The 20,951-nt window shown below is 35.1% G+C and overlaps 1 protein-coding gene across 1 annotated transcript; it reads left to right on the top strand.

Moving 5' to 3' along the window:
* The first annotated feature begins 3,928 nt into the window (after positions 1–3,928).
* Positions 3,929–10,737, top strand: LOC127841770 (uncharacterized). Its single transcript, XM_052370823.1, has 5 exons — positions 3,929–4,215; positions 4,540–4,961; positions 6,244–6,541; positions 7,087–7,260; positions 9,548–10,737. The coding sequence occupies exons 1-5, from the start codon at positions 4,155–4,157 to the stop codon at positions 9,745–9,747; spliced, it is 1,155 nt and encodes a 384-aa protein (XP_052226783.1). The 5' UTR covers positions 3,929–4,154; the 3' UTR covers positions 9,748–10,737.
* The last annotated feature ends 10,214 nt before the right edge of the window (positions 10,738–20,951 follow it).

Here is a 20,951-nt window from a genome sequence, read left to right as displayed (position 1 = left end):
ATATAGAACCCTGGGTATTTTAGTTCAAGTTATTTTATTCTTTTTTCCACACAATATTGAAAAAAGTTGCTCTATGGGAGTGTTGCATGTTTCCCAAATGCGCGTACATTATTAAAATAAGCACATATAGGCCGAAATGTTAAATTGGGTCAAGACCATATGCGGCCAGTATATCTCAAGCCCAGCCTGCGCAGTCGAGACTCTGTTCAGGAGCGAAACCGCCCTCTATAAAACACGCACGGTTTTGTGGCTTCATTACGGGAGACGGTAGATCATGTCCAGATTGCAAAAAGTTGCAGAATTTTTAAAATGTAAACTCTTACCCGTTCAAAACATAATTTGCACTTACGGATAAATTTATGCCGACAGGCTTAAATTGCACAAGCTAATATTGTGCATTAAGGTATAAATGTGTATTTGCAAATGTGCGTGTTTGTACCGTTTGGATCAAAAGTATATACACACACAACGGATGTGGAAACAGCTGCGGTACCCGGCATGGTGCTGTCGGCAAGAGGCTCGGTCTTTCAATACACAATAGAGCGACGCTCTGGGGAAACGGAGCTTAATGCATGTGCTTAAAGTGTTGTCCGCACTGGCTAATGAGAGACAACACTTTCCGCTTGTATGGTAGCTTACGTTTAAAGGAAGTGTCATCTTAGCGAACATCGAGTCCAGACGGAAACTGTCAACATTTGCGGACTTCAACGGCTTATCTGGGATGACACTTCTCGCACGTTTATTAAGCCCAGCTTTCTCAAAGCGAGGCTAAAAAGATAGATGCATGGTAGTAATGGCGTTTGAAGCGCCGTGATATTAACCCATTTATGCCTAGCGTCTAGAAAAAAGGCATTGGCAAACAGCGAAGACCCAGATGAGACGCCGCATGATGCGGCGTTTCATCGGGGTCTGCGCTGTTTGCTTATAAATATGAATTTCTGTAAGAAATATTCTAAATATAGAAAAAAATTATTCTAGACATCCCCAATTTTCGAAATAAATTGATCCAATTTAGAAGGATGGGAGAGTCCACTAGGCATAAATGGGTGAAGAGCAGTGATAACGATTGCGTTGCTTGCATTTGGAAGGTAGGGGTCTTGCTTTGGCCAAGTAGAGCAAACAGCCTGCAACATCTGTATATGTGATATAAACATTCACTATAAATGTCACATATTAAAAAACGGTTGGCTTTAAATAAATTGGGAACAAAACAATTAATTAAGTTTTAATCATCGGCCGTCTGCATATCAGCAAAAAGTCGACAATTGAAATCTAATTATTTTACGAAGCCTTGTAAACATTATTTGCACAGCGCACAGCTGTACTGTATCGTTGCGGTCGAATTTTGTTTATTTTGATAAGTGTAGATACTATATAATTAATGAAGAATTATTCAGCTTTGTAGGTGACACGGTTTTTCTTCTGTTATCGGACAGGGCTTTCATCAGCCATCGCAGTGTTGGGTATTTTAAAGATTGCGGAAAATGCAAGTGTATCTTTGAACAAGATTTCTTCCTCTCACTCGATTTTGGACATACGAAGTAATGGAGCTTAATTAAATCCTGGTGTCGGTTATTATTATTATGTTTAAAACGTTTAGATTTATGTTACGAAAGTGTTTTTTTCTCAATTTATCAAAGGGGTTTTGTTCAAGAAAATTACATATTTTCTTCAAATATTGGTTTTCTTGAGCATACAAACGTTCATTTCTGATGAGCCCGGTTAAAGTTAGCTGGATATAGCTGTCGCAATTGCAGATTGGTTTGCAAACGTGCGGCCGGCCGTGTGTCCGATCTCGTCAGGAATGTTATTTCATTACGCAAAATAACCCTTTTCCACTTGGATACATATTTTGACGCATGTGTACTCCCATAGAAAGTTAAATTAAATTAAATACGTTTATTAATAAATTCAAGTTTTAAAGGCTTCATTTCCAACCCTTTGATACTGATGAGCAACAAACAACATACAACCTGAACAAACGGCGAGTTACTCGCAGGCTGTTCTGGTTTTATGCTGGTTGCAAAAGCAATTTTCACTTTGCTTCTTATTAGGGAAAGGGGTTTAATGTTATATTCCAAACATGCTCACCATGCAAAGACGGCGTGTCACAGGCATGATCCGCGTGCCTAGCTCAAACTGAATGTTATCCTTATATGTCAATATCGTATTTGAGCATAATAGAGTCGCTCCAGACTGTAATTGCAAGACCTTCCTGCAAGACAAATGCATAATCGACATTAAAACAATTTTTTTTCTATTACAAGTCTTACGTGATCACGCTATTAAGAGGACGAGTTTCGCGCAATGCATGTGTCCCGACCTCAAAGGTCAAGATGATTTTTAAGTAACATTTACGGCATTCTTGAGAACGGATTCTATATGTTGCCGCCATACATCTTAAAAGTTTGGTCTTTCGTTGTATTGTATTACCTTTTACATACTTTTTGATATACATAATTGTTACATAGCACATATATCACCAATATCGGTATGCTTTGTTGTACACTAATAATAACAACTTATTTAGATTTTCGATATATTATTAGATATATTATTAGGTAATTTCAACCATTGCAAACCATTAAACAATAAAAGCAGTTTGCAGTTAACGGCAGACATGATTAAGTTCCGATGGTTCTTATCCCCTTTTTAAGAGTATCAGCACAATTTAATTTAAAGATAAAATTTCAATATACATGTAAACAAAATAACTCTTATACTTATTTGTTAAGCATATATTGACCAATGATAACTTAAGCTTCATTGTCTGTCTATTTATCTTTATAAGGTAATACCTCTTTATAAATTCATGTTTTATTTTAATTTATGTAGTGAAACAAAACGAAACATTATATGAGTTCGATGACAATATCATATTTGTTATTTATGTGTCGGTGATTCTTTCCGCGGTATCCAAAACTTGTGCAGGCTGTGTATTGTGTAAAGCACGTGTTTCTTCAAACTACCATTTTTATTTTCAAAAGATGACGATTTATATTGTAGTCTTATGGTGTTTTATGCATGTGTTTTGCAAATATAACGATGTGCAAAATATTTACTACATCCGTTTTGGGACTTTTTCCAAATTAACCCATTTATGCCTAGCGTCTAGAAAAAAAAGGCCTTGGCAAACAGCGTAGACCAAGATGAGACGCCGCATGATGCGGCGTCTCATCAGGGTCTGCGATGTTTGCTTAAAGAAATTTCTGTAAGAAATATTCTAAATATAAAAATTAATATACTAGACATCCCTAATTTTGGAAATAAATTGATATAATTTAGAAGGATGAGTCCACTAGGCATAAATGGGTTAAGTTGCACGAGTTTCCTTAGCGAAGCATCATAGGCTGTTCACTTTGTTACCTCCCAGTGGAGATAAAATGTATTTAGACTGATGACGATAGTAAACGGTCTTTCAGTAGGGCATAGCACGTGAACAACTTTCTACTTTGCGGGCTGACACAGCTCTCCCAATCAAAATACGCATATGATGACGCTTTGGCGCCTTTTTTGGTCCGTTTCGTTGAGAATAAGTGGATGTATTTATTGCCGTTGCATTGTGAATTTTGCATACTGACGTACGTATTTTATTAAAATATATTTTAACAATTTAAAATAAAAAAAGTTCAATTGATCATTACTTAAAATAAATAAACATTCATCTTAATAAAGACAACATGTCATCTATTTATTTATGCACTCTATGTCTCTTGAGTTATTTTCATAAAATATCTGCATGTTTATTCATTTTACGTAACATTTCAATTATTAACTTCTGGTTAAGTCTGATGACCGCAGAGACAGCGCCCTTGCCAACATAGATGTGTTGGTGGAAGGATTGCATTCGACAACCTAACAAACAGATAACACTGTGAACATTTCCGCGTTAGGGCCGATGTCGATTGGGCGGCGGTATAATCCACGTGTGTATTTATGTGCAATCAACGGTCTACTTGAAGTAGAAACATGTTCCCTCCTTGAGACTAGTTCGATCTTTACGCGACGACGTTATATTTCTAACGGAAATCCGAAACAGTTGTTGAAGGACTTTTGCATTGAAACATTATTGTATCAAAAGCCAAGAGACATTTTACAGATCATTGAAATATTTATTATTATAGAGCAACAATTTTAAAGCAAATTAAGACAAGATGTTTATCAAGACTATTATATTCATCGCATTTATGTTCATGGAATTTACATTTGTAAACGGTAGGTAAATTTGCAGCTATGTCTGCTTGTGTTAAAAACACGTATATATTATTTTGAATGTATTTTTTTATTTGCTATATCTTGCTAAACGTTTTAATTTATTAGTAAGTTTATTAACCAATAAAATGTTTATTATTATGAATTTTCATGTCTAAAAGTATAACAAAACGTCGTCAACATAACTTTTACACAATCCAGATAATTTTCGAAAACAATAAAAAAAAGTTTTGATAAAATAATAAATAAACAAAACTATTTGTACGATCAACGTTTCCAATTGCGCAGATGTTTCATTTTTACAAAATGTTGTCAATGTACTTTCAGGTGTGGTACTACGACGCAAGAAACGCTTTATTTTGCAACAAGACACCGTAGTTTCGCCGCCGACGACAAAGTTCCCGTTTCCAATCCCGACGACTTATCCTTTTCCGACCCTTCCAAACCGGATCACTACTCCGAGAAGTACTCCTTCCCCGCAGTCTATTTACCAACAACCAGCGTTTGGCTTGGTTGGAATGGCTGCCGGAAGTGGATATGTTCCCGGAAGTATCCCCATTGCTGCCATCTTGAATTCCGTGCCGATCAACTGCCCTAAAAAAAGGGAGGCGAGTAGTCGCCGGATATTATTGGAGGAGGAATTGATGAAAGGGCTTTACCAGGCTTTGGTTGGTGTTCATGATGCGAGTACGGTCAAAAACGCACAAGATGGAATAAACAACGCACGCAATACGATTAGCTCTGCCAAGGTATATTTTGTTTAACGTTTTATAGAAATAGATCCGCCAAGGCATATTTTGTTTAACATTTTATAGAAATAGATCCGCCTAGGCATATTTTGTTTAACATTTTATAGAAATAGATCCGCCTAGGCATATTTTGTTTAACATTTTATAGAAATAGATCCACCAAGGCATATTTTGCACGCGTGGATTTGTTTACAATATGCTCGAGGCTGTAATAAGAATGGAGCCGAGTAATAGTAAACATGGGAACCCAGTTGCAATAAGTAATGGTACCGCGGATTCAACAGTAATGTGACAGCGGCTGAAAAGGCACAACGCCGGTCGAGAAACCGACAGACGACCGATGTTTCAACAGAGATGGGACGTCGGCTGCAACAAAAATTTGACCGCGGCTTCAATTGAAGTTGACAATGTATGCAACTAATAATCGACCGTTCAAGCTTGTGCAATAGACATCGGGCCGCGTTTGCGACTTAAGCTCGAATAGAACAGCACTTTGTAAAACTTACCCAACACTTGTTAAAATACTTGTACAATTACGATATAATAAGCATAATTTGGTATTAAACTAAATATTAATTAGTAGCCATTGTTTCGAACCTTTTGCCGATGAAAACTTTAATTTGCTAATACAGTCGAGCTTGAAAAAGATAATACATTCCGAAAATTTAAACGCGTAGCTAAGATAACTCGTTCAATACTCACAAATTTGAAATGAAATTAATGTCCATCTGTTTTAACATTTTTGTCCTCTTCTCAAAGCTCATTGTATATCAGCCTTAAACGTGAATAATTCCTGAAAGAGCATTTGATATCAAAAAGCCAAGCAGAGATTATCTAATAATCGCTTTCTTCGTAACTATTCGTGTATTTTAATTGCTCTATAAGTATACGAATTGTCAATAAATACAATGAGGGAACAAACATATATACATGTACGCCGATACAATTGTTGAACCCGGAATGTTTGCGTTTCGAATGTATTTGCCCTAGGAACGATTCAAAATCTTGCATAAACAGTTCAAGCATAAATAACAGGTATAAAATAATTCGTGTGAAATATCACGGAGAATAAGGATAGAACCTTTCGCATCTGAAAAGTTCGAGATCGCAGCATGCGTTTTGAAGACACGTGCTGGAAAATAAAATTGAATAATACGATGTTTGCATTTACTTTTGTAATATTATAATTGTAAGTTGATATTTGCTTAAATAGGTGATAGAGAGTTTTTGTTTTTACATCAATTTAAAAAAAACGTTGTATCATTCCAAATGTATTTGCTAGGCGTTCCAGACCAGTCCGGAGCAAAGAAACGCCACGAGTCTTGACAGAGACATCAAAGTATTCAAAGATTGGTATGAATCTACAAGGAAATATGTATTCGATAAAAGTTCCAAACACGAAAAGGCGAGAATGCGTGTCGGCAAAATACACAATCCGGAATATGTGGATAGAATGTTACAGAAACTTAACATAACACAATACCAGTTGAAACTTCTTCTGGGATTAGAAAACGAGTTCAGCGACATTGTCATGTACCTACAGAGACGGGGTTTAGGACGACACAAACGAAATGCAGACGGTGAGTTCCATCAAATTTTGTATTCCTCTTAATGCAACTTTGCAACCTGTCTATAATTTCAAAGTATTTCACTTCAATAGGCAAAACAATTATGTACCGAATTTGTTTTGTATAGTGTTTTGCCTATAGACTTGTGTCGTGCATTGATATATAATTATATGATTTTAAATTATCATGATAATGAAAATTATAATAACCATTTTAATAATTGTTAAATTTAAAATATCAACCGGTTTCTTTTTTTTGTAAATACATGATATGTACATGTATTACCACTATATCTTTCACCATCACAATTGACGCACAGATCTATTTCAAATTAGAGGTATTGTCTTAAAATAACAGAGTATGAATTTGTATAAAAATCGTTTATGAAACGCATGTTTTTATCAGTATCATTTCATAGTAATGAGAAATAAGCCTTTTCATTTTAGTTCCTTTAAGATACATATTACATACAATACATTAAATAATATAATTCGGATAAGTTTACATATTAAAAACATATTATTTCTCAACGTTCTATATTTTATTTACACCTACAGGCTCCGTATCTTCGTACTGTCATCCCCGGGGCGCAAGCACGGCAGACGGGTTTCTGCACATGTGCAGCGCATGCGCACTCACGACGCAGTTCGCGGAGGACAGGTTCCCGCGCGTGATCAGCGAGGTGGAGTGCGACAGCTCCGACTGCGACTGCTTTACTGTAAAGGGAACCGGTAAGTAACTCATATGAGTCTTCTTTTGGGTAAATGGGGCTTAATGCATGTGCGTAAAGTGTCGTCACAGATTAGCCTGTGCAGTTATAACGTGTTTATGATATTTTCCGTTTAAATTTAATGTCTTCTTACCGACAACCAAGTGAAAGCGTTAAGTTTCGTCCATTAAATAGTCTGTGCGGGTTTCACAGGCTAATCTTGGATGACAATTTACGCTCATGCATTTAGACCAGTTTTCTCAGGATTAGGCTAATATTATGCTTTAATATTGGAAATTGCTTTGTTGCATATAATTTGTTTCCCTTCCAGTACGTAAAATATATATTTTTTATGTGATTTATTTCTCAAAAACTTATGTTTTTTATTGTATAATTTATCCACACATAAAACACACATACTATGTGCAGAGCAAATTGAAATTGTAGGTCCACCGGTCTTAAGCAAAGTATTATACGAGGGCGTTTTTAATATCATCTATAATAACGTGAAACGTTACGATCACGCTGAAGTCTCGTTAATTTTGATATTTTTAATAGAATTAACACAAAAATATTCATATATTGGTGTTTAAGACACATTAAGAATCGAGAAGGCTTTTTTACAACGTATACCCCTATAGAATTATTTTTATTGAACACTGTTCGTATTTTTTTTAAAGATTTAATGAAGTGTTTTAATAACAAACATTGGATAACGAATGCATGTTTAAACTAAATTTGCACGCTGAATGTGCATGATAGTTATTGCATACGCCAAATATATTTCTTGATTCAAGATTGTTCTAATTTCGCCTGAGCAAACGCGATAACGTTGAAAAACTGATTTTCAAACGGGTTGATCCAGAGCGGTAATCACGTGATAGTCAAGATGGCTGTTGTATACTCATTATTACTTTTGTTTATTTTTTAACTGACGCTCACTTTCCATTTATATCAGTAAAAAGTGATAAGCGTTTATTTCGCATTTCTCTACTCCTCGCAAGTTTTCTTAGTGGGGCTGTAATTGTGTCATATCGCTAAGAAATTTCGCAGCAAGTAAGTTCAAATTGCGGTGCTGCATCCTTATAATTTTAAATGAGCCACAGCAGCATTCTTAGTTATTCATTCGGTGTCCAATCATTTCTTTGAATATAGATCTAAGTTAAAAAGTTACGCCGAAAAACATCTTGTATTTATATTCCCTTACTTAATGAAAGACGTCCCTGTAGTATTACAGTTGACCCCAGCCTTGTCCCATATGCATTAGCACAGTCTTATCAGGGGCTATTATGTCCGCTATAAAGTCACGCAAGGTTTCGTGATGCAATTAGCGAATGCACAGGCTGTCCGCATATTCATAAGACCCATTTTTGCATACCGCGACTCTTAAGATTATCAACTTCCACCAATGGCTGATAATAAGGATCAAGTCGATGACCGGTAAACGCAGTCTTGATATCGCGAAATGATTTATTTTAAGTAAACGCATACCTGAACTATAATTGTGTTGTGAGGAAGCCCATTCATATTCTAAATATTCGATTGAGAGATCAACGTTGCCTTGAATAATTTTGAGTCTTATATTTCGTTGCCAATCAAAAACTAAACAACCTGATCTCTTCTGTATTGTTATAAATAAATAAATAAATAAATAAATAATCAATTAATAAAATAAATAAATAAATAAATAAATAAATAAATAAATAAATAAATAAATAAATAAATAAATAAATAAATAAATAAATAAATTATTTATTTATTTAATAAATAAATAAATAAATATTTCTTTATGTTAAATTGTTGGTACCGTACATATTTTATTCGCAAGTTTTTGTACATTGGCAACAAAGATTTCACAGGAGAAAAACGATAACCAGTGTGTATTATTCTCGTAAACGTGAATTTAGTTATGATCATTTGATGCTCAGGTATTACTTGAACGTACCCCGGGAACTTGTAGATATACTTCCATACCCCGGGTATGGGAAACATACTATAAGGCACCCGGTCATACTTCGGGGTACATTTTAGTATATTTTCCGTACCCGGGATCTTTTAACCCATTTATGCATAGCGTCTAGAGAAAAGGCCATAGCAAACAGCGAAGACCCAGATGAGACGCCGCATCATGCGGCGTCTCATCAGGGTCTGCGCTGTTTGCTTAAAGAAATTTATGTAAGAAATATTCTAAATATATAAATAAATATGCTAGACATCCCTATTTTTAAAAATAAATTGATCCAATTTAGAAGAATGGGATAGTCCACTAGGCATAAATGTGTTAACTTACCTTATGCTGCGCATTTCAGCGCACGGGCGTTGCAAGACTATGACCCGACCTGTGAAGATGCTGCGGAAGCGGGCGGGCATGTGTCGACTGATGATCTTCAAGGGCGAGCAAGTAATCCTAGATGACTGGGAGATATACGATCAGACCACGCGGGTAGGCTGTGAGTGCGAGATCAACAAAAACTCTCTCTACGCCATGTTTATTCCCAGTGGCCCGTGACCCGGACGGAAAACCGAAAGTAGAAGGAACCTTTCTTTGAAAATGGGACAGCGTTCCCAATCTAAACGAATCTTTATTACAAGCAAACTTATTGAGTGTAATTTTTTTTTGAAAATCCGCAATGTGTTGTTTCCGTCACTTACAAAAAAAACGACGACATAATCTGTTATTTAACTGCAGTGCTGGCGTCAATACTGTTAACATGTTGAAATATTTTTTATGTCAGTTTTGCATCACCTCATTTGAACTCAAGTGTTTTGTTCTATACGTATAGACAATTTATTTTCGGATTTAATGTTTTATATGTGTGTTTATTTATCGGTCGTCCAAAGGACATATTCAGACTTATACAATGGATTCCTACGACATATTGAATTCTCGACACGTCTGAACATTATTGTCTAATAAAGCATAATATCGTCTGTAGGTTATGTACGGGGACGTTCATAGTTATCGCAAAGAATGGTTCATAATTTGGTGGCGGAAGTCAGTGTATGTTCTTTTCTTGTTGTTAGTTTATATGCTTAGCGAAATGTGTCGATAAATCTAGTTTCATGTTACTGTGTGATGCACGCATTTCTTTTTCGGTTTCCATCGCTATGAAAGCTATGATTTTATTCGGACAGATATGGATATGTTAGAAAAAGATATTTGTCAAACAAGGCTAACCTGTCGAAAACCTTGAGTTTAATCCGTAATCAAATAATTAGCAACTCTCCATCAACTATTGCTTGCTTCCACTTTATTCCCTAATGAGCAGCACCTTCTACCGTGTTGCACGTATATGTCTACAAGAATGTGCCTGTGTGTGTTTTCATTTGATGTTTTCTGCTATAATTAAATGTGCAATACAAGTCTACATTGGTGCATCGTTATATAACATTCATATAAAATAGTTAATAGGTTTTGTCACGTGTTTTAATTGTTTTGTTGTTATAATTTATTGGTATGTTGATTATATGAAATGACAAATAAAATATTAAAACTATGCATTCGATTAATTATTTAATATTGATAAAAAATCTAAAATAAAACATTTTAAAATACAAAATGCATACAATCAACTCGGTCTGGTTTTTTGTACATTAAGCTTTGAATATACCTTTTGGCCACATTTTGGGCACACGTGACGCAGATTCGAGCTTGGCCTAGATATTGTCAAAATAAATATTCTATATACAAATGTAAGTTACATACAGAGGCATTAATGTTTGGAAACAATGGTTTTATATTTCTATTTGACGCACGTGATCCTCAAACTCGTTCTATATATTATTAAGATAAATATTCTTACTATATTACATGTACATCAATAGAGTGTCAAACTTTAGGCTTCTAAAGTTGTTCGATGGTCGTTTTCTATTCGTTTATTTTGACGCGCGTGATCCGAATTTGAACTCGGCTCATATATTGTCAAGACAATCATTCCGACCAAGTTTAACTTGACAATCATTCCGACCAAATTTCACTTGAAAATCATTCCGACCAAAGTTCACTTGACACTCATTCCGACCACGTTTAACTGACAATCATTCCAACCAAGTTTCACTTGAAAATCATTCCGACCGAGTTTCACTTGACAATCATTTTGACCAAGTTTCACAAGACAATCATTCCGACCAAGTTTCACATGACAATCATTCCGACCATGTCACCCTTGACAATAATTCCGACCAAGTTTCCCTTGACAATCATTCCAACCAAATTTCACCTGACAATCATTCCGACCAAGTTTCACTTGACAATCATTCCGACCAAATTTCACATGACAATCATTCCGACCAAGTTTCACTTGACAATCATTCCGACCAAATTTCACATGACAATTATTCCAACCAAGTTTCCCTTGACAATCATTCCAACCAAGTTTCACTTGACAATCATTCCGACCAAGTTTAACAAGACAATCATTCCGACCAAATTTAACATGACAATCATTCCGATCAAGTTTCACTTGACAATTATTCCAACCAAGTTTCCCTTGACAATCATTCAACCAAGTTTCACTTGACAATCATTCCGACCAAGTTTCACTTGACAATCATGCCGACCAAATTTCACATGACAATCATTCCGACCAAGTTTCACTTGACCATTATTCCAACCAAGTTTCCCTTGACAATCATTTCAACCAAGTTTCACTCGATAATCATTCCGACCAAGTTTCACAAGAAAATCATTCCGACCAAATTCCACATGACAATCATTCCGATCAAGTTTCACTTGACCATTATTCCAACCAAGTTTCCCTTGACAATCATTCCGACTATGTTTCACTTGACAATCATTCTGATTAAGTTTCACTTAACAATCATTACATACAACTTTAATTGTCGAGACAATCTTTCCGACCAGGTTTCACTTACACTGAGTCACAAATGTTTCTTCTTATGTAGTTAAAGGTTTTTTCCTGAGATTTGATCCGGTAGTTAACATAGTTTCAGACGCACTTTTCCCAGATCCAAATATATTTGTAAGAGAAAAGTTCTAACCAAGTTTTATTCGATTGAGTCAAATTTGTGATCTTTATGGTGGTAACAATCTTTTGCTGATATTGGACCTGTTCACTTAGTTTTTGAACGGACGTGAGACAGATTATACCTCGGCCTCGAGACAGGTAACGAGCTAAAAGTTGACTACTGTCGAAGACTGACATAGAGACCACACTAGCACTTCATGAGCTATTCGTGCCAATGTGAGCTATCAACTGAGAATAACATTGATTTTTGCAGAAAAAGTTTCACTTGGAAAGACAACGAAAATCCGCATGAGATGTTTATAAAATGATTCCAATATCTAAACACATACATGTAAATAATGTATAAGTTGATTCAAAGCACTTGAGATGATGTGATTTTACATCATTAAGGTCTAGATCACAGTGAAAAAGTCCTTTATAATTTGTTCAAACTGGGAGCAAACTGCCCATCCGCCATTTCGTTTGCTTTGAAAACAAACCATGCCTTTGATTGTCTTTCTAAAACAAATTCATCATTTAATACTTTTAATTAATATTACATGAGTTACAATCGTGTTTATTTTAAAGACATGTTTAATAAGAACACAGAAGGGTTGTCCATGTTGTTTATTGTTGTTTATACTGTCGTAGATTTCGTGAACGCGTGTACGTAGTTGTTTGTTGACAAAATGGCAAATTCAATAAACAGATGTTTACAGAGATATACAAACGGTGTTATCCTTTTTAAATGTGCTATAAAATAACAAAGAATCAACATATGTTGCACAAAGTGTCCGATATTGGATTATGTACTGCATAAATAATTTGGCTTAATTCGTTCAAGATTTGGCGGAGATATCACGTCTAGTCAAAGATGAAATCCCCTATAGCTTGACCGGATGTACCTGGGCTCGCAATTTCGAAGGCTTGGATAGTAAATAAAACTATCCAATGTCAACTACTTAAATATCTGACCCGATCCGATTGGCCATTGTCCGAAGAGGAACATTGCCGAGAACAATGGTATTTTTGTGGATCCGTAGTATTCCTAATGTATGGTATTTGATGTTCAATTTAATTAAGGATAATTCTAGAGCCCTACTCAAACAGTGACAATATTGATAAATGACGTTCCTTATTGATGCAATACAGGAATTCGGACCATAATTCGTTTCAGAACCGACTTAACCCCAAAAAAATCTCATCGTTTTCATTGACTGCTAAGACTGCATTATAAATGCTGAATCTAGACAAGAATTATAATAGACAAGCTAAACATAGTTTGGCGATGACGTACAATCCACGACCGTCGTCTAAATTTAAGCTGAAATTTGTCACTTAATGCCAATGTATAACCACTTTCGATCACTCAAATACGAGTTTGTTTGCATAACTGATTGAATAAACGTTATCTCAAATGGTGTCTTCATCTTATTTATGGAAAATGTTTCTTCTTTGGAAAACTTTCAATTTCACTTCATCTGGCATGGATTGTAAGCTTGACAGAAAAAAATCTACAAAAAAACTGTTTATAACAATCCTTAATTAAACTAATATTAAAGAAATAGACAACTTCACGGAGGGCCCAATGAGAAAATAGTGACCAGACAAGAAGCCCCAAAATATTTTAATCCTGTGTATCAACGCGTTGAGCGGCGTCACAAAACAATCAAAAGTGTTATATAGAATAATTAATAAAAAATTGATTCAAAACACTCTTTTGTAATGAACACAAAATTTATTTCAGAAACTTTTGATAAAGAACGAAAAATTTGTTGAACAAAGAGGCAAATATAAAATGAGTGCATTCCCGTTTTATTGCGAGCTGATAAAACGTTGATTCCGCAAATACACCGACCTTTGTGTTAGATTGATTATGTAATAATGTAAGTCTTAACAAGTCATACGTATAAATGTTATATTACTGTTATTTTTCAGACCTCGAAGATAGATCGAGGTAAAAAAAATACCAAACTGCACTCATTATCTCCGAGAAATGGATGAATAACAAACGTATGCAGTTATTTAGTATTGCTGGATCTTCGAATATGTGTTAAGCATCTCAGTAAAGGAAGACAAACATATAAAATATTGATAAAAAATATAGATACACGAACAAAAGAACAATGAAAAACACCCTTAAACAATGTCAGCCAGAACGGAGATGCATCCCACATATGGCATTATGTTTAATATGCCAATTATATCATCAAGACGATATGGAACGATATAATGGTGGTTTTTCGATGGTCTTGTGATTGTTTTGATGTTTTTGTGTTCTGAACGTCAGTTATTTTTGTTGTCAAACAAAGTGCAAACCAAGCTTAAACTAACGGTTACTGACAAATGATTTGTGTCTTGTTCTGAGAAAACTGGGCTTAATTCATGTGCGTAAAGTGTCGTCCCAGATTAGCCTGTGCAGTCCGCACAGGCTAATCAGGGACGACACTTTCCGCTTTAATGGTATTTTTAGTTTCAAGGAAGTCCCTCCTTACCGAAAATCAACTTAAGGCGGAAAGTGTCGTCCCTGATTAGCCGGTGCGGAGTGCACAGGCTAATTTGGGACGACACTTTTCGCACATGTATTATGCCCAGTTTTATCAGAACAAGACACATTTAATGCAAGCCTTTGGCTCAGAAACTACTATTAATTTTAGTAAATGCATGTAAAACTTTGTATTCGTTTTTCTGTTTTTTATCCTGATTTAAAATTTATAGTAAACGTGGTTGATATAACGTAATTCCGTCCAAATATGTGCATATTTTGACAGTATTATGGCATTTTTGCATTACAAACTATAAATAAAACATACATATCGACATTTCACAAAGTGCTGGTGTAATCAGTGTGCTTATGTTCTATCTGGAAAATGTACACACGTTGCTAAAATTAACTTCAGAGATTCCAGTGGGTCGAAAACTAGCTTATAGCTCAGGAATGTTCTTCAATATTTTTTTTTGTCTTGATCGCCAAAAGCAATTTTGCAATCACACGACGATCAACATAATAAACGATAAAAAATACATAATATATTTGACTATAAGAATAGACTATTATGAAATAACCAAAGTATTATTCCAATCATATTTGTAATTAAAGAGATCTTTTCACGGTTTGGTAAATTGACAAAATTGAAAAAAGTTAATTCAGATTCGTAAATTTTCGTTTTAGTTATGATATTTGTGAGGAAACAGTATTTCTGAACATTTACCATAGTCCAATATAGCCATTATATGTATCTTTTGACGATTTGAAACCTAAATATTATAAAGCGTTGCAACGCGAAACGATTGGAAAATTTGGAGAGTTGTTGTCGTTTAAATTTACGAAACTACGAAGATTGCTTATATAATGTATAAAATACTTAAACTGTGTATACCCGGCGGAATAGCCGAGAGGGTTAATGCGTTTTAACTTCAGACTAACTCCAGGACTCCGGGGGTCACTGGTTCGAGCCGGCTACTTTTTCTTCCTTTTTTTCAATTTTATTATTGATTTTTTTACTGGAGCTTTTAAGATCCAATGTTTACATTTATCAATATAAAGCATTTAATGAAAAACTTCCAAATATTCCAAAATCTGTGAAAAGGCCACTTTAATACACGGAGTTTAGATCTGTGACATCTATAATAAGATCGCATTCATGATATCATACCGTATCAAAGGTGAAAGGTAGCAATGCGGAACAAAGCACAGCTAAGCTTTACAGTCGTGAAAATAAATGAGAATTGCGAAGTTCATGCTATTGTAGCGATTTCAGGAAGCGGGATCACGTGACTGTGTGGGGTTCAAATGAAACGTAAATGTATGTGAACAGTGGTGCTTTTTAAAATGACTTTATAAAACTTTTTTTTAAGAACTTCAACAAGTGTATGAAAGACAGATTTTTAAGCTGCTTATGGCTATATGAAATACATTATTACCCTATTTAATAAGCCTGTGTTCTTGTTTAAACATTCCTCGTGTACTGCACTGTTACGCTTCATATATGTGAAATTTTGTCAACGATTTTAGAACCGTTGATTCTGCCACATGGATTAATATCAATATGTGTAATCGACTGGTCTCTCGTTCATGTCAACTACGTGCTTCAATGTGCTTACCCTCCGTGATGTTGTTTCCACCATATAGAATAAAGTACGTAGCAAAACGTAGCAGGGGCGTAATTCAAATGCGATGAATTATGCCTTGATCTGAGCGAAGCTCACAAATAATGCAGACGCAATTTTGCCAATCAGTATGGATCAGTATGGGCTTCGGTACGGCAGGAACCGTAACCCGTGACTGCCTGTGTGAATAACTCCAGTAAACTTTAGCAGACGATAATGCTAAAAGCGTCTGCTTTAATCACCGCATCTACCTGTTCTCACTGATACAGTACATAGAGTGTATTTAACAACTTGTAGTAAGACAACGTTGGCCAGTCTAGTGTTTATCATTGAAATCTGTACATATTGGCTGCTTTCAGGGAAAACGGGGCCAGAGAAGCAGTATAAAAGGGCCACAAACTCACAAAATGTCTACTTTTCAGTTGTACACAGGTGTGTAAACAGCAGAAAACAAAAATGATTATTTTCATAATATTTAAGTCTGTATGTAATATTTTTCAATGAAATTTGGCATACATATACTTTAGTATACAAACAATATGTATGTGTAATTTGGTGGTTGAAAGTTATATAGTTATTGACTTACAGAAAAAGTTTTTGTTGTCTGCTTGAAATTAAAATTTCCCTGTAAATGCTAAGCACCGCTCGCTTGAAAGGTTATGAACTTCTCTCAGCCAGTAACTAGCGAATGACTCAAATCAGATTTACATGTAAATACAGATTCAACAGTATACCAAATGCTGTCTGCTCAAACACGTGTTTCCATTTATAAACACTCTAATGTTAGCAGCAAATCACTGGCAGATAAACCCAGCCTACTAGTTAATGTTGGTTAATATTTTACCACCGCAAAATCAAGCAAGTGAGATCCGGCTTTTAATGCATGTCAAAAAAGATTAACCTGTGCACACTGATTAGCTGTATCAATGATTTGAAAAAAACCCACATCTCGACCTGCGTTTTAAGACACACTCTTTATACATTTGAATGGGTTGTGATCATTTCAAACTTGCGATATAAAAAGCTACAAGATAAGTATTGATGCAAAGCATCAAAGGGCGTCGGGAATTTCAGTGTAAAAGGCACTCAATGAAGTTACATGGAACGTTTTTTTTCTACTGTAAATATTAATATATTGGGCGATTATTTTAAACAAAATAGAAAAAGATACTGGTATAACCATTATCTTTCATTTTGTGTTATAACCCCTAAATAACCATTATTTATGATGTTGTGTTATAACCCCCAAATAACCATTATCTATGATTTTGTGTTGTAACCCCCAAATATTTCATAGTTCATTTTATTTACATTGGTTTCTTAAAAAAAAAACTCCGAGGAGTGCTTGACTCTAGGGAAACGGGTTGCTGGGACACAGCTCCTCCTTGATAAACGGCTGCTTCATTTATGGCAACTGATTGTTACAATCAATAATACGTGTCGCGCTTCGTGCTCTATATGTGGTAGGGATAGTACTTAGGGCCTATGATAGACAACCATAAAATACATGGATAATAGATGTTGTTTGCATTTATTTGTTAATATAAAAACACGTGTATTTTTTTTCATAAGATATTTAAGTGATATAAGAAATTTTTATTAACGTTGTCACCACGCGGCATCCATTAATTTTAATAAAAATGTCCAATTGTAGTAAAATGGGTTTTAAAATCACTACATAAAATAAAGCTTTATTATATTTATTAACCTGACTAAAAAAATTGTCAGCCGCCGAACTGTTCCGTTCGTGCCGGAACCCGGGATTAAACCGGGGGCCTTTAGATGATTATTGCGTAAACAACTTCAGTCCAACGCTCTCCCAACTAAGCTATTCCGGCTGACATCATTTATGTACTGCTATTTGGTGAAGTTGTGTACAGCGATCGTTATTATATGTCTATTTATAAACTAATACATTGTACGTTTTCGTACCACCACGCCTTCCAATAAACTTGCTTGCGCGATAGGTCGTCAAATATCGTACTACATTCATTCCCATCTAAATAAGCAAATTAGAAAAAAACACAAAATAAATATATTTTGATTATGTTTTGTTTTATACAAAACCAGAAAGTTTCGCGTTTTTCGCCTAGTCCCTGTGATCTTTCCCCTGCGATCAGTTGTAGATCAGTTATTAATTAAAACAATTAGCTTTGCATTATTGGCAATAAATGTTGTAATAAATGTAATAGGCACAAATGCAGTACTTATTTACACTAATTAACACAAAAAATCACCACTATGCAAGATATTCTTAAAACAAAAATATATACATTGATCCGTCAAATAACTTCTCCTCCCATAAGCGAAAAAAAAAGCATTACATACTAGTCGCCGCTCTCCAGAGCGACGCCAATAACATAATTTTGAAAACTGAGTTGTGTCTAAGATTATACAACAGCAAACAAATTTAGTACCTTCAGCGCTTTGATTAACACAAGGGAAGTAATTTGATCTCACAAGCTCTGGTAGATTTAATATATAGTTGCATAGGTTGTACCCGTTTTGTATAGTGTGTCACATAACATACATGTATGTCAATTTTCAAAGTCATAGCTCAAAGTCCAATTTATTTGGCCTCCATGATTTAGCATGGTGGAATTGTCAAATTACTTGGAAAGAAATTATGTCCATCATAAAACCAAATAATGTGCGCCAGAAGAGCTTTTAACTTAATGGTTATATTGTGTGTTTTTTAAATTAATATATTACACTGCTTTTTACCTACATTACCCCATTTCGAACATGGCCGAGATATCATAGAGACCCATGTTCTGACGAAGTTTTATCAAGATTAGACGCCTCAAGAGTGTAAAAAAGGCTGTTTCTTTAATGACCTGGCCTAGTCTTTGATCCCATGTGGCCAACTTTCAAACTACTTAGATATATCACTGGGACAAATGTTCTTAACAAGTTTCATCAAGAGTTGGCAATAAACATTTCCCCTATAATGTTCACACGAATATTTAATTTGACCTAGTTACCTAGTTTTTGATCCGACATGACCAGTTTCGAATTTGGCTAAGGTATTATGGGGACAAGTGTTTAAACCAAGTTTCATTACGATTTGGGCTATACATGTGTTGAAATGCTTTTTCCTTTAATTTGAACTAGTGTTTGACCCCACGTGATCAAGGTTCTCAAGGTTCGACCTGGCTAATATATCATTTACATAAATGTTCATACAAGGCCTCATGAAAGGTCAAATTATAACCGACGAAAAACAACGAACAAAACGCGTTAAAAAAAGCTCATCATAAGAACGCTGTGTTCAGGAAAGATAATAAGGACAACTAACCCTGCCCAGGCAGCAATGTTTTTCTCAACAGACCAGAAACAATTTTATTTGGCCAAGATATCCTTAAAATAAATGTTTTGAACATGCTTCATGATGATTGGGCAAAAAAACGAGTGTTCAGAGAGTTCACAATATTTCACTTAAACCATATAAGAAAACTCCTCAGCACCCTGGCCGCCTTGGTTTTTAATCACCCAAAACAACTGTTGAAATCAGCCAAGATATCAACAAATGTTCTGAGCAAGAAAATATTACTTTTACAGCGGTCACAAGCTTTTTGCTATAAGTTGACTTAGTTGTTTTACCCATTACATGCCCCTATGATTGGATCAAATGTTCTGACCAAGTTTCAAGAAGATTGGGCACAAACATGCCTCTTGTGTTAACAAGCTTTATCTTTAATTTGACATTGTTACCAAGATTTTGCCCCACAGAACCCAGTTTTGAACTTGAATGAGATTTTGCTAGGAAAAATGTTCTGACCAAGTTTCGTGAAGATTTAATAATATATTTATCGCTTAAGTGTATAAAGATTTTAATTAGATTTGACATAGTGACCTTTTTTTTGAACCCATGTGACCTACTTTCAAGCTTTGCCAATGTTAAACAAGGACCAAAGATTAAGACCAAGTTTCAATAAGATTGTGAATTAAAGTTGGCCTCTAGATAAGCTTTTCCTTTAATTTTACCACTTGACCGAGCTTTCCATCAAACATGACCCAGTTTTAAACCCAGCAAAGATATAATCAAACACATTTTCTTACTAAGACACATATTATTACTTAGAAAAAGAGGATTGACAATAAATATGGCCTGTAGAGTGTTACTGGCTTTTTCTTTAATTTGACTCAGTGACCTAGTTTTTAAACAGTGAACTTGTGTTACCAAGCTTCAAAGTCGGATAAGAAATAATTGGCACAAATGTTTTGATAAAGTTTAACTATAATAAGGCAGTAAATGACTCTTTGAGGCCTGTAAAACGATCACAAGCTATTTCTTCTATTTAACCCAGTCCCTATTTTTCTAGCACACAAGACACAGTTTTGAAAATGGCTGAGAACATCATTAAGGAAAATGTTCTTTCTATATGATATGGCAATAATGATGCATTAAGACTGTTATAAAGTGTTTTCTTTTCTTTGATGTTGTGAACTAGTTTTTGACCCCACCTTACCAAGTTTCTTACTTGGTCCCTAAATCATATGAGACAGATGCTTTAAACAAGCTTCATGAGGATAAGACAATAAACAAGAGCACCACCTTGCGGATGCAGACCGCTCATCTATTTTCTTTTTAAAGGTGAAGGGACTCTCAATTTAAATCACAAAGGAGGGAGAG

The sequence above is a fragment of the Dreissena polymorpha genome, chromosome 8 (assembly GCF_020536995.1).
Source record: "Dreissena polymorpha isolate Duluth1 chromosome 8, UMN_Dpol_1.0, whole genome shotgun sequence".
NCBI lineage: Eukaryota > Metazoa > Mollusca > Bivalvia > Myida > Dreissenidae > Dreissena > Dreissena polymorpha.
This window is presented reverse-complemented; position numbering and strand designations above follow the sequence as displayed.

Bases quoted from the DNA above. Each gene is read 5' to 3' on its own strand.
- LOC127841770 (XM_052370823.1), top strand. From the start codon at position 4,155: ATGTTTATCAAGACTATTATATTCATCGCATTTATGTTCATGGAATTT. The intron at 6,542-7,086 runs GTGAGTTCCATC...TTACACCTACAG, and splicing joins ACACAAACGAAATGCAGACG to GCTCCGTATCTTCGTACTGT. The intron at 7,261-9,547 runs GTAAGTAACTCA...TGCGCATTTCAG, and splicing joins CTTTACTGTAAAGGGAACCG to CGCACGGGCGTTGCAAGACT.